General features: G+C 37.8%; 1 protein-coding gene across 1 annotated transcript in view; it reads right to left on the bottom strand.

Moving 5' to 3' along the window:
- Nucleotides 1–1,247: 1,247 nt before the first annotated feature.
- PKP2 (plakophilin 2) overlaps nucleotides 1,248–14,063 on the bottom strand; it is a 64,844-nt gene continuing 52,028 nt past the window's right edge. Inside the window, exons 7-13 of the mRNA XM_026722301.2 lie at nucleotides 11,182–11,299; nucleotides 9,915–10,073; nucleotides 8,219–8,392; nucleotides 6,781–6,934; nucleotides 6,015–6,204; nucleotides 3,802–3,877; nucleotides 1,248–1,983 (exon numbers count right to left, since the gene is read on the bottom strand). Coding sequence (XP_026578086.1) covers nucleotides 1,915–1,983; nucleotides 3,802–3,877; nucleotides 6,015–6,204; nucleotides 6,781–6,934; nucleotides 8,219–8,392; nucleotides 9,915–10,073; nucleotides 11,182–11,299 — 940 coding nt within the window. The 3' untranslated portion in view covers nucleotides 1,248–1,914. The remainder of the gene's footprint in view (nucleotides 1,984–3,801; nucleotides 3,878–6,014; nucleotides 6,205–6,780; nucleotides 6,935–8,218; nucleotides 8,393–9,914; nucleotides 10,074–11,181; nucleotides 11,300–14,063) is intronic.

Below are 14,063 nucleotides of genomic sequence, written 5' to 3'. Positions count from 1 at the left end.
CAACAATAAATAGAATTTCACAGTAACACTGAGAAGGTCACACCCTCTGTTGAGTCTCTTTGCTTCTCCTAGAAAGAATGCATTGTTGAGATGGGTGTGGGAAGGCTAAATAAATATCTCCTGTGTACATATTCCTAAAAACGATTGTTAATTTAATTTCAGTGGAGAGAGACAGATCCCATTTCTTACCAGCCACATGAAACAAGTTGCACTGAGCTGTTAAAGAGAGTGAGCAGCATGCACAGGGTCTAAATTCAACTTAATCAATAAACAAGGGCATTTTATGAATGTGAGTAAAAATAATTAAGCCACTCTTAACATGTGCTACTATTCAGGTATTCTGGAGTCTTTCACGTTTGCTTTTACATGCAGTGCAGACCCATAGTATCTTCTCGTGCCTATATTATCTTTTCATGTGTCTGAACTTGTACATGGAACAGAGTCTTGCCTGCTGCTTTGGCCCCCACAGTCCATCTCACAAGTATTGAGGGTGACTAAGGGAGGACATCTCCAGTCTGCAACTGAGTACGTGCAATGCATCCCCTAGGGAGATACACCTGGCATGACCCAGAAGAAGGGACTTCTCTGTGATAGTGGAACATTATTCCCCCAGAAATTGGAATGGCCCCCACTCTAACACTCTTCCGGAAAGTGCTGAAAACCTGGTTCTGCCAGTGGGCCTGGGGAACCCAGAGTGGGATGGAGCCCATTAAATGGCTTGTGTGATATGTTGTCGCCAGGGTGGGAGGTAGAGGTTATTAATTTATTATATGATTCCCTGTTTTATTAGTTTTATTATTTTTATATGAGGTTTTTATATTCTTGTAAGCTACCTTGAGCCGCCATGTGCGAATAGGCAGCAATATACATTTTTCTAAATAAATACATTTCCTAAATAAATGCTATTTCCATGGTTGATAGCTGTACGGTTGGGGTTACATGTACCGTGACAAAGTTTATCTATTTTCATATTTTATTTACAGTATTTCTACACCACCCCATCTTACCTAAGCGACATAATGGTGCAAATGACGCTAATTATGCAATATGCATTAACTGCATCTTTTGCATGATGACAGCATCACAAATGATCTCTCTCTCTCTCTCTCTCTCTCTCTCACACACACACACACACACACACACACACACACACACAGAAGTTGTCCATTCCTGATGAATGTTATAGTTAAAAGCATTAGAAACATTTGGTTCCTCTGGTCAAAACCATCATAAAAGACACCACACTCTTAAGATAGCAACTTGGCATTGTTTGAACAAATTTTACACAACAAATTTTGAAGTCTTCCGCATTGGTAAATTCAGGGTGCAAGTATAAGGAATTTTTAAAATATCTTCAACAATACTTCAGTTAAAAAAAAGAGTAATCATACACGCAGGTTTACACTGAAAAATTACAACCTGGGAAAATATTATTCAAAAACAGCTTATACAAAAATCTGCATGTTCATAAAATATCTGAAGATTAGAGGCAGTTTTGCATGAATCACTCATAAGGTTAGCAAAACAAAACAAAACACCAATGCAAGAATTCCCACATCCCATCTTCTTTGGTTATTACTTTCCTAGAATATAAAAAGAAGACATTGATGTGGATAATTGCCCCCAAATTGACCTAGCATAATGCCTGCAATGGTTGCCAGTTTTAGATTTGATATTAAAATTATTTGTTAAGGTTTCAGCTTGGAATTCATTATGTTTATAGATGAGTCTTGATTTTAAGAGGAACAATAAGCATGGCTATAATGACAGATATGGGGATTAGTGCTTTATTCCAGACACCTGTTGTAACTTAAAACACTCTTTCACTTTTTCCTCAGTTCTTGGTACTGAGTGAACGATGATAACATGTCTGTATTGTTTTTCTACAAAAATCTTTAAGACCTCTCCAGGTTTTCAGTCTTTCAGTAAATTATAGGCTCTTAATGTTCGATTGTTGATGAAATCGGTTTTCCTATATCCAGCCTTTAAAGTAAAAAAAGAAAGAAAAAGAAATGGAATATATTTAACTACAATTCCAGGAACATAGAGGTAAATTCTCACTGGAAACACAAAGGTAAATTATTAAACATACAGTAGGAATGAGATGAACATCCTATTGAAGCTACTTTGGGAGTCTAGAAAGGATATCAGTTTATTTTTTTTTCTAAAATTGGTTTGCGGTTGATTTAATTGATTTAAATTAGTGTGCAATTGAAAGACACTTAAATTAGGTTGGGACTCAGGAGGGTGTAGACCAACTATTTGTTTCTGTTGGCCTCTAATTGTTGATCACGCTGCCTAGGAATTTGGAGACCTGTAGTCTCAATGCTTTTTGAGGTACCAGATGTGAGACAACTAGCCCAGATTCCTATCATGATCATAAACAAATGTATAAAAATATGTATTCGTCAGGATTGTGATGGCATAGGGAGGAATACATTGTGATCCCTATGAAAACAAACTTCCGTGGTATTACATAAAAAGTAAACACAGAAGTTAATCATGCAATTAGAATTATATTTAATTTGACACCAAATGATAGAGTATATTGTATCAACATATTTGGAAATTAAATGAGATCCTTGACAGAAGACAAGCTGAATGTTACTATTTAAAGCAGGAACCTGCAATCTCTGTTGGGCCAAATGCCACAATTAGTTTTTGATAGGTACGCTGAAAGCTATGTTCTAAAATTGGTCCAGGCCAAATCAAAACTTCCTTTTCAGTTTCATTCACACTTAATTGAAATTAAACGTATTTGACAGTGGTGGGATTCCACATTTTTTCCTACTGATTCTGTGAGAGTGGACTTTGCGTGTGCGCAGCACTCAAAACTGCTCTCTCTGTCAGTGCTAGTGAGGTGAGCTGTTTTTTAGCTCAGCTGAGGCACGGAAATCTGCTCTGCCATGCAAATCAGCTGAACTAAAAAACAAGAGAATATAGGACAGAAAAGGGCGGGGGTGGGGCCACCAGTTCTCTGAACTACTCAAAATTTCCAGTACTGATGTCAGAACCAGTCCGAACTGGCTGAATACCACCTCTGGTATTTGATGGAATTACTTCCCCGTTGTATATTTAATAGGTTTTACCTTTTGGTCACATTACAGGTGACAATTTGATCATTGCATTTTTGAGATTGAGCTTAAGACTTTTACAGCTAAATGCAACCCGAGGAATTCAGCCTATGGCCCTCTGATTTAAAGGTGCGATACTTGAGAAGCCTAACGTGGAAAGGATTACTTTCTTGCTCACTGGTCAGCCTGAAATCTTGCAACCACTTGGAAGCCTTTGGGGGATGTGTTGATTGTGTTGTCTCTAGGAAAGTTTCCCATTGTTTGAAAAAACAAAATAAAAAAAGGTTAAGGGGAAAAACAGGTGTTACCTGTTTAAAAGAATGCAGAAGCAGAAAGTGTTAGTAAATTCAACTTTCCAGTTGAAAAAATGTTTTGCATACTCTATTTACAAAATAATTTTCTATGGGAAGTACAGCATTAGGGCAAACCTAACAAAAGTACATTAAATCCATTTCCATCAATTAACAATTCCAAATCCCTAATAGGGTTTATTAGGGTTCAGTCTTAAAATATTTTGAATAACAAAAATAAATTAAAAGTATGACATACATTTAAAAACCAAGAAAACCTGATAGGAGGAAAAACAAAACAAAATGTTGCATGTCTTTAGATTGAAAAGGCTTTGGTTGAATTGGTCAGAATGTGGATTTTTCAACAGGGACCCAGAAAAATAAGCCAAGGTTTGTAAAGCATTTTCAAAAGATTCTCATCTTGTTTGCCAGCTTACCCTTTTGTAAGCACTATGGAGATCAGCATGAGACCACAAGGAATACAAGAGGATTGAGGCAGCTCTACCACTTTTGCTGAGAACAATAGAAAAGAACAACAACTTTTAAAGTAGTTCAGCATTGTATCAGCATGAAGTTGAAAAGAACAACACATTTCATAGAGTTTCAATTAAAAAAAAACTTAATAAGGAAAAATAAATAAAAGGTCCAAAGGAAGGGCATGGATAAAGGGTGGGCAGGAAAGATCAGAGGCCATTGTATGTATGTATGTATGTATGCATGCATGTATGTATGTATGTATATATCTGGTATTCAGCTTTATTCAGGCATTTTCCCACGTCATTATAGTTGTGCTTTTAAAGTTGTAGCAATGTTTTGGCAGAATCTCATCTGCCATCATCAGGCTTCTGTATTGTGTTTGTCTGTGAGTCAGACTTTCACAGCCGTTTCTGTTTTAAATTTGGTGCTAACCTATTGCTGTGCCAGAATGGTTTTTTCTTCATCCTGATTGGTTGGGAGTCTTGGTCTGTGTTTATTGGTATTGGAGTTTGCTCTGTTCTGCTTGACTGGTGTTTTTAATATCTTCTGTCTGTTTTGTATCTTTTTTTTGTCTTGATTGGCTGGCAACATTGTGTTTCCTGTATTGGAGGCTTTTAGTGTGGCTTGGCTCCGAGTACACGGATGGCTATCATTTATTAGGAAGCTAGGTTTCATCTGGGTGCCTGGTTGGGGTGTGTTTGAGTTGGAGGTATTGGGGGGGGGGTGTCTGTTTGTGCCCAGGTGTTTGCCTGGCTTGTGGTGTGGAGATTTTTTTGTTTGTGAGTGCAGGCTTCCAGATAATTGACAGTCTGGTGGAGTCATTTCTTCTATTCATGCTTTCAGGTCTTTTTTCAATCTCTATGGTTTCTCTGATAATTCTGTAGCTGGGGTTTTCTATAGTGGCTATAGCAGCCATCCTAGGAAACCCCAAAGATAAAATTGACCTGGAAAACCAAGGCATATATGAAGTTCCCTACACATCATGCCATGCCACATACATTGGACAGACCAATAGAAGAATAAGTACCCGCCTGGATGAACACAAAAATGCAGTAAAATAGCTGGAACACACTTTCTCACTAGTCCAACACACGAAAGCCACAGATCATAGCATTGACTTCAATGGCGCCAAAACCCTAGCCACTATAGAAAACCCCAGCTACAGAATTATCAGAGAAGCCATAGAGATTGAAAAAAGACCTGAAAGCATGAATAGAAGAGATGACTCCACCAGACTGTCAATTATCTGGAAGCCTGCACTCACAAACAAAAAAATCTCCACACCACAAGCCAAGCAAACACCTGGGAACAAACAGACCCCCCCCGATATCTCCAGCTCAAACACACCCCAACCAGGCACCCAGATGAAACCTAGCTTCCTAATAAATGATAGCCATCCATTTACTCAGAGCCAAGCTGCACTAAAAGCCTCCAATACAGGAAACACAATGTTGCCAACCAATCAAGACCAAAAAAAAGCTACAAAACAGACAGAAGATATTAAAAACACCAGTCAAGCAGAACAGAGCAAACTCCAAGGCCAATAAATATAGACCAAGACTCCCAACCAATCAAGATGAAGAAAAAACCATTCTGGCACAGCAGTAGGCTAGCACCAAATTTAAAACAGAAACGGATATGAAAGCCTGACTCACAGACGAACACAATACAGAAGCCAGATGATGGCAGATGAGATTCTGCTAAAATGTTGCTACAACTTTAAAAGCACAACTATAATGACGTGGGAAAATACTCGAACATAGCTGAATACCATACATATAAATACCCATGAAAACTTTAGAAAATATATATATATTCCCTTTAAACATGGTTTTTTAAAAAAACAAGAACAGAAAAAAAATTATCTCCTTCATGCAACTTTTTGCTGCAAACTTAAGTATTACAGAATAATTAAAAACAAACACAAATAGGCTGAAAAACAGCTTCTATCCCAGGGCAGTAGCCCTTTTGAATTCTACTGTATAGTGCAGTGTTGGTGTGGTGTCAGGGGTTTTTGGTTCAATGTGTGAAGTGTGAAGGATGTGTGTTTGTGTTTATTTCCATGGTCATGATGTGCACTGAAGATGGTGCTTGATTTCGTTGTACGAGGTGCAAAGACAATAAAGTAAACTAAACTAAATTACAGATAATCATTTTAGGAATGTATACCTACTTGTCACTTGTGCTGATATTCATAACCTTTGAAATGCCATCATTATTCAAGAGAAGCCGAGCGTTTGAGGAATTGTTTTGAATCAGGTTATACAAAGCATAGCAAACAGAAGCTGCGATCTCATTGTCCACATCGGATGTTGGGATATAATCTGGCAACATGGCAATCAAGTCTGGCAATAGTACTCTGGCTGAAAAATAACCAAGAGGTGTCCTTATTCTAAAGTTTAAATACACCCATCACATGTTCTTTAAAATGCTTGTGTCTAACTAAATGGTACAACATTTAGTTCTAATGAAAATTTTCCATTCCACCCCTCTCGCCACCCCCTGTAAATTTACTCCATGAAAATGTTGGGATTTATGGGTAGGCATGTAGTTGGATAACATCATTGGCCAATCTTCCATAATCTGAAGCCCTTCAAATTTTGTAGGGTTTTCAAAAACACTTCAAATGACTGCAAACATTCTGCAATTTGGGCCCTCAACACATTTGGAGATCCACAATTTGGCAAAAGCTAGTGGATGCCACCCTACCTGTCCAATTCTGATTCCCAAACAACTAAAATAGTGTCTTGTGGCTAGCCATTACGTATCAACAGTATCACCTCAAAAAGATTATAATGGATGCAATTCCCACTCAGCCTTGACAGCTTATTGGAGAGATAGCGGGAATCTTCTGCTAAAGGTCTAGTTCAACATCATTTAACATCCTATCATGCAATTAAAACCCGTGCAAATGATCTTCATTAGGAGTGTGTATTTACCAATTTCATTTTGGAGCAAGGTGTTACGAGACAAGTTCCTGAGTAGGGAAACGGCTGTTTTCCTGATGCTTATGTTGCTCACATGTAGCATGCTTCGAATATTCGGGAGGCCATTGGCCTTCTTGACAATGATATGAGCCACCCCAAACGGCATCTGTCAGGAAACATACACAGCTTTTAGACTTAGGTAATTCACCACTCTGTATCATAGAATCTTGTGTACAGTGCACATTTTCTTCCAGGAAGAGGATTGTTATTATTGTCAGTCCGTGAACAAAGGCTTTTCAAGTATTAAGAAAACGTCCCCACCTCCAAAGAAAATCAGAATTCTGTGGCAGCTGATACTGGTGGTTTCCTTAGAAAGGAAGGGATGCTAGGAGAACAGGCCTAGAAATGTCCTTGAAGATGTTAACCCAGACCTGGAGCTGCACAGGAACTCCCTTTAAATATTTTGTTTTTAAAAGAAACATGAAGAATAAAAGCACCCACAAAGCAACACCCCAATTATACAAACTGCTTTACCAAGAGGATGGTGCTTTGTCAATTTATGCTTTTTCAAAAAAATAAGTGTTGTTGGTATCAGTAGAAGCATCTGACTGAAGAAGCACCAGTTTCTGTTACTACTGAAAGATACAGAAGGGTATGTAGTTAAAGAAGAATAGGTAAGGCCCAACTTTTGATGCTAGTGGACCTTCCTAAGATGTCCTGGTAACTTCACTTAGTTGCAAACTCTTCCCTTATTCTCTTTGTCTTCCAAACACAAGGCTAGCCTGTTGGTCATGCTGCTTCCTCTTCTCACTTTGCTAGTCACACTGGTCCATGTATAATTTCATGCTTCCCAAATAAAATGGGTTCTAGCTTTTCCTTTTCCATTTTCCTTGTCTATGAGCACCTCAAAATGAAATAAATCAGCTATCTTTCTTTCAAAGGTAGGCATCAATGTTCCCTAGACATGAATGCTCCAACACTGGAAATTTTTAAAAAGATGTTGGATAACCACTTGTCTGAAGTGGTGTAGGGTTTCCTGCCTAAGCAGGGGGTTGGACTAGAAGACCTCCAAGGTCCCTTCCAACTCTTCTCTTCTCTTCTAATTCTAATTCTATTCTAAGACAAACAGCAACTAGAGACCAGCTCTTCCTTTGTAGCCTTCTCTAGATATTTGACAACCCCACCCCACCCCACCCCACCCCAAATATTAAAATAAAATGAGACTAGATACCAGCAGGACGATTTGTAAATGTCCACTTAGTCTTATCCAGGCTTTTATTGTCGACTGGATTAATGTTATACTAGTTTAACCATTCTGTTCTATTCCCTATGACTCCATTATAAGTTTTTTCTTTCCCTATGTGCTGCTCTGAGATTATCCAAGAGAAACTACAGTAAAATAACAGTATTAATAATACCATCCACATCCATTTCCTTCTCAGATACTTACTGGTCCACTGCCAGCAGTGAGGTTCTGCAGAGCACCCAGAGATGCTTCTTGAGTGAAGTTTCTAGTGCTTTCTGCTATTAGGGACAAATATATCCTGATCAATGTGGAATGCCAGAGCTTTTCAACACCTCTGGGGTTACTCTTTTCTTCCGGCAAAGGCATATCTTGTTGCTTCTAAAAAGGCAAACAGATCAGTATTTCAGAAATGAAGTGAGAAAGAATCAAAGTCTTCTTAGAGTACAGGTAGTCTGACTCCTTAAGGGTAGCTAGTAAAATATGGAGACCAACAGCCCTAAATTTTGATGAATGCCTACCTGTAAATCATTGTGTGGGTTTAATAGTGCATAAACCCTCTGTAGCGATAGCAATAGCACTTAGATTTATATACCGCTTTACAGCCCTCTCTAAGTGGTCTACAGAGACAGCATATTGCCTCCAATCCTTTCGGGTCCTCATTTTATCAACCTCAGAAGGATGGAAGGCCGAATCAACCTTGAGCCTGGTGAGATTTGAACTGCCAAACTGCAGTCAGCAGAAGTAGCCTGCAGTACTGCACTCCAGCCACTGCGCCACCATGGCTCATAATAGGCTATAACCCCTATTTCAGCAGCCATGTAAAGACTGATCATTAAGAACAACCAGATTATTGTTGCATCTGCTGATTACTCATGATTACTGGGGATGAACAGTTTTACTTTCATCAAAAACACAGTATACTTTAAAGAGGAAAGAAATTCACATCTAATGACTATATTTTTCTATAAGTTAGAGGTCTATCTTTAGGTTGTGTCCGACTCTTGGTGACTTTATAGGCAAGTGCTCTCCATGCAACCTTATCAAGCGCAGCTTCTTTCAATTGTTGTACGTTCAGCTTTGTATCAGGTTTTCTATTTTCAAGCCAGTGTGTTCTTTGCTTGTTCCTTCTTCCCTGCCCACTAACCATTCCTAGTATCATTGCCTTCTCCAATGAATTCAAATGCATAACATTGCCACAGTAAATTGGATATAGTCTTATTATTTCAGCTTCCAGTGATGTGTCTGGTTTTATATGATTAAACATCTCTCTGTTTGTTACTCTGGCTCCATCTTTGTAATCTTATAAGTAATTGTTAGATCCACAGAACATCTGGGGTGAGGAGACATCTGAAAAACTAGATTAACAAATTTGTCTTGAAATCTTACAAACGGTCACAATTTCATACTTTAATTTTATACCACCAGACATTATGAATGGTTTTATGAGATTAGCAAGTTTTCTATTGCATTGTGGTTTAATCCTAATAAAGATATTTCATCCTGGAGAAGATCTGTCTACATAGCTGCTAAAAGGCAATGACAATTTGATGATACCTAATGCATGCATGAATGCATCTATCTGTCCATCAAAATAATCCCCATCTGTACTTTTCAGATCCCCCCCTTACTGTGAAGGACTGCTTATCTTTATTTTATGAATATTGCTTCATGTTTAAGGGATCTTTTTCACCCAGTATAATTGCATATCACACATATATTCTACATTAGTCAACCTTCAAAGTATTGGCCATCTTCTCTATTAAGAGTAAAATTCCCAGCATTCCCAATAAGTTACTTCTAGGGACACCTGATTATGGATTAGTGTGAGTTTCAGACAAAGGTTTCTCAGAGATGCTGGGCAGTCTATAAAAAACTGTTGTTCCCTCCTTACATCTGTTACCTGTTTTGCATTCCTGCTCCTTGTTCCAAAACATCCAATGTTGTTCACGGATGGATCATCCCTTTTTGGCACATAGAGTTTCTCAGTATAATTACCCGGGAGCTCAGCCTCTAACTGGTAAGAAAGATTATGAAGAATGCACACACAATTCTCCGTAGCCTGGAAAAAATGAACAAATACATTATTCTGCCTGTGTAAATCTGGAATGTACTGTAGATTCAAGCATTCAGATAACCATTGGCCATATTTTATAGCTCTTAGTAATTGTGGATAGCACCAGTACTGCAATTTTTCAAATCAGCTGTAATTCCTTGTCATGTAAACAGCAGAGTTCTTGAATGAATGAATGAATGAATGAATGAATGAATGAATGAATGAATGGAGTTGTGTGTTTAGATCCACTTAGAGCAACTAGTAAAAGATGAGAAATTTAAATTCATTTCATACTTCAATAATCTGTCAGTTTTTTACTTGAATAATCAATCTGCTAGACTTTAATTTTATTTATTTAAACCTTAAATTTAGTTAAGTTAAATCTATTAAGCTAAAGCTTAACCTATTATAGTTTCTATTGTTTTAGAACTGGAGGACGGGTGCCTTATACATAATCAACTCTTCTACACTTTTTAATTCAGAGAGAGAAAGTGAAGACAACACTGGAGTGCACAAGCCCAGACAAAAATCTAGGTTTGATAAGACTCTCCATACTTCTTCAATTTTGCACCATCCAGACATGTTGCATAACAACTCCCACCATTACGAACACTACGACTGAGAACATGTGAGCAGCATCTGGAGGATACAAAGTTGTAGGTCTCTGGTAGTAATTTAGCATATGTTGTGTTTGGGCTTTGTAGTGGTGATTTGAGGTAATTTCAAACAAGTTGTTTTCAGCAGAACACAGGACTAAGAATTTTATAGCTGGAGATATATTTATTCTTGATATATTTCAGTTGAATTCCAAACAACTCTGAGCAGTTTATCTTTTAAAAGCAAGAAACAATAACAATTAAGAAACTGTTCATGGATGTCCAGAGGAGAAAATCAGAATAAGTCCAGTGATTCAGCAATCACTCTACCTCAAAGCTTGAGAAAACAGCTAGATTTTCAAGGACTTTTAAAACATCGGAATGTCCCCAAAACTGACATCATAAAGTCACTGGATGATTTATAAGAGGGGATGAATATTAACACACTTTGGAGACAGTGCCAGAAAGAAATGCTCTCTATCTTCATCCTAGAGATTACACTGGTTTGGGAAAGTTACCTTATCATCTGGTTTACGATCTGCAGTTGTTCCTTGTATATAATATACCAGCGAATCAATCAATCCATCACATTCCCTCATTTTCTTTCTCCCTTCAGGGCCAGCAGAACTCATGTTTCTGTAAATAATGTAATAAAATTGATCACACACCAGTTTATACAACAGTTTCTTAGCTCTGTTTTTGTGAAGAATTTTATAACAGAAGGCAAGTTTTGTGTCTAGGGCTCCAGCTTAAAAACATTGCATCCGGGTTTGGGTTTATTGTTTATCCATGTTTAATGTCAGGATAAGAAACTGTTTCTTTCATACAAGATAGATTACAGACAGTCCTTGCTTAATGAACATCCATTCAGTGAATACTTAAAAGTTATGATAGCGCAAACGAATGCTACTTATGGAAAGTCCTCAAATATCAATAGCACTTAGACTTATGTACTGCTCCATAGTGCTTTACAGAACTCTCTGAGCAATTTACAAGTGTCAGATACTGCCCCCAACTACCTGGACCCTCATTTTATCGATATCAGAAGGATAGAAGGCTGAGTCAACCTTGAGCCAGTCAAGATCGAACTCCTGACTGTGGCAGAGTTAGCCCGCAATACTGCATTCTAACCACTGTACACCACAGCTCAAAGATACAGCTATTGCAACTCCCCTATAATCAAGCAATGGAAATTTGGGTGCTGGGCAACCTGTCCACATTTATGACTGCAAGGTGTATTTCAATTCTCTCTTGCCTATCTCCCTCTTATCCCTCTCTTTTGGATCTCCTGTGCTTTAACGCCACTGCCTACCACTGCTGATCCTAGGAGCATCTTGTGTCTCCCATACCATTGAGGCACATCCAGCCAAAGCAGCTGGTAGCTATTTGTGAAGCCTCCATGAAACTGGGAGATGCCACCATGAAGGCACTATAGAGGCCTCACCAAGGACCAGCAGCTTTTTTAGCTAGATGTGCCTTGGTGTCAGCAGAAGGAAGAAGGCAGCAAAGGTCAGCTAGACATGGGGATGCAGTAGAGGTGGATTTTAGGGTAGCCAACAGAGGAGAGATGGGGGTGGGGGGAAGGTAGGTGGGTGGCAAAGTTGAAGTATTGATGAGCACAGCAGGGTAGGAGAAGGAGGAGGTCCTCATCTAATGACTGTAACCCGGGCTACCACAACTGCAGTTACATATTTCATGTAATGACCATTTCACTTAGTGATGAAAATTCTGGCCCCAACTAAGCAAGGACTACCTTAACCTCTATGATGTGTTTACTATTTATAATACTATTAATCCAGCCATAAAATATTATACCCATTGCAATGCATAGGCCTATAATATGTGGGGAATATAAAACATTACAATCAGAATTATAATTATATTATTTGTCCCTACTTGACTGATCAGCTCCAATACCCTGACGACTATAATGGAGGTTTTCCTCCAAGGTTTTGGTTCTAGATAAAATATATTATCAACCTTATTTGGAAGCACCGAGCACACTTTTACCAAACTGTAACATTCCTAGCCTGAAATATACAACGGCCTTATCATTTCTATATTCTAGTTGTATCTACATTCTAAACTGAATATAGATAAAGCCCCTACCCTGCACATTAAGAAGTAATATGGTTCAGTTTTTTTAAGAAGAGGGGAAGCAATAGACAATTTACATAACTTTTCTTAAAATATGTTACGAAGCACCATATAAATTATACAAAATACCTATTTGCAGAAAACAAACCTTTGTCTTAAAATGCACTTAAAATTAAAAACATTGAAACATTAAAATGCACTTAAAATTAAAAACAAGATTTGGAATATGACTGAAAGGTGGCTTTTCGAAAGGCAACTGAATTGTTTCTTTCTTGAGGAAAAAGAAGACGTTTTGCATAACTGATGAAGCTTCTTGGATGAGAAGCAACTTGTCTTCTTTGTCCCCAAGAAAAATCAGTCCAGCTGCCTTTCGAAAAAAGCATCTTTGAAACAATTATGATCTGGATTACTGAGAATCTCCATAGACATCTAAAATGTGAATGTTGTTTTCGTTCCATAAGCATGGTTGGTACGGAAAAGAACAACAACAAAGAATGTCAGCATTACCAAGTAGATTAAGCCATCAAAGTTCTTTCAATAAATTACTCATAAATTACTAAAATATTTTTTCTGAAAGTTCTAGCCAACTGATGCAGGCTCTCACTCCAGATCAACATCTATTACTTTAATACTTTACTCATAGTTAACACAAAGCATCATCCTCTAAAAACAATGTGGAGTGCTTTTAATTCAGAAGTATGTTAAGGAGATAGATTTCTGCTGGACAGTTTTGCTTAATTTATAGAAAACAGATTCTAAGATAAAAATCCCATTTTATTTATTTTTTCATCTCTTGTAATTAAACTGTAATTCTATATATTTACTGAACAGGCAGTAAATCAGTGGGGCTTTACCCTGTGAATAGACAAGTATAAGATTGCACAGCCAGACATTAGTTTCTCAACAGAAAATCATTCATTGTACATTCTGGCAATTATCTTAAGCACAGAATAAATAATGTTTGCTCGTTAGCTCCAATTTATGCAACAAGGAAACCACTTTGATAGTCACAGGGGAAAGCAAATTTAATGCTTTTCTTGCACAGTGGCAACACCAACTACAAAATGACAGATGGGTGCAACCTTACTAGGCAGCCCAAATCTATATAGAATTAGATGTACCCAAGTTAATTGACTTAGACGCATTTAAAAACCATCTGTTAAATATATTACAGAACATTTAAAAGTGTTGCTGTGTTCTGCACAGGGACTATGATCATTCTAAACCAGGTTTCTGATCGGCTTTGGACAACTCAGATAAGAGCAGCTGTTTCCACACTCTATAACTGAAGAACAATAAAAGC

The sequence above is a fragment of the Pseudonaja textilis genome, chromosome 5 (assembly GCF_049901715.1).
Source record: "Pseudonaja textilis isolate UNSWEBS1 chromosome 5, rPseTex1.2, whole genome shotgun sequence".
In the NCBI taxonomy this organism is placed as follows: Eukaryota; Metazoa; Chordata; class Lepidosauria; order Squamata; family Elapidae; genus Pseudonaja; species Pseudonaja textilis.
The sequence above is the reverse complement of the archived record's forward strand: the minus strand, read 5'-3'. Positions and strand labels throughout refer to the sequence as shown.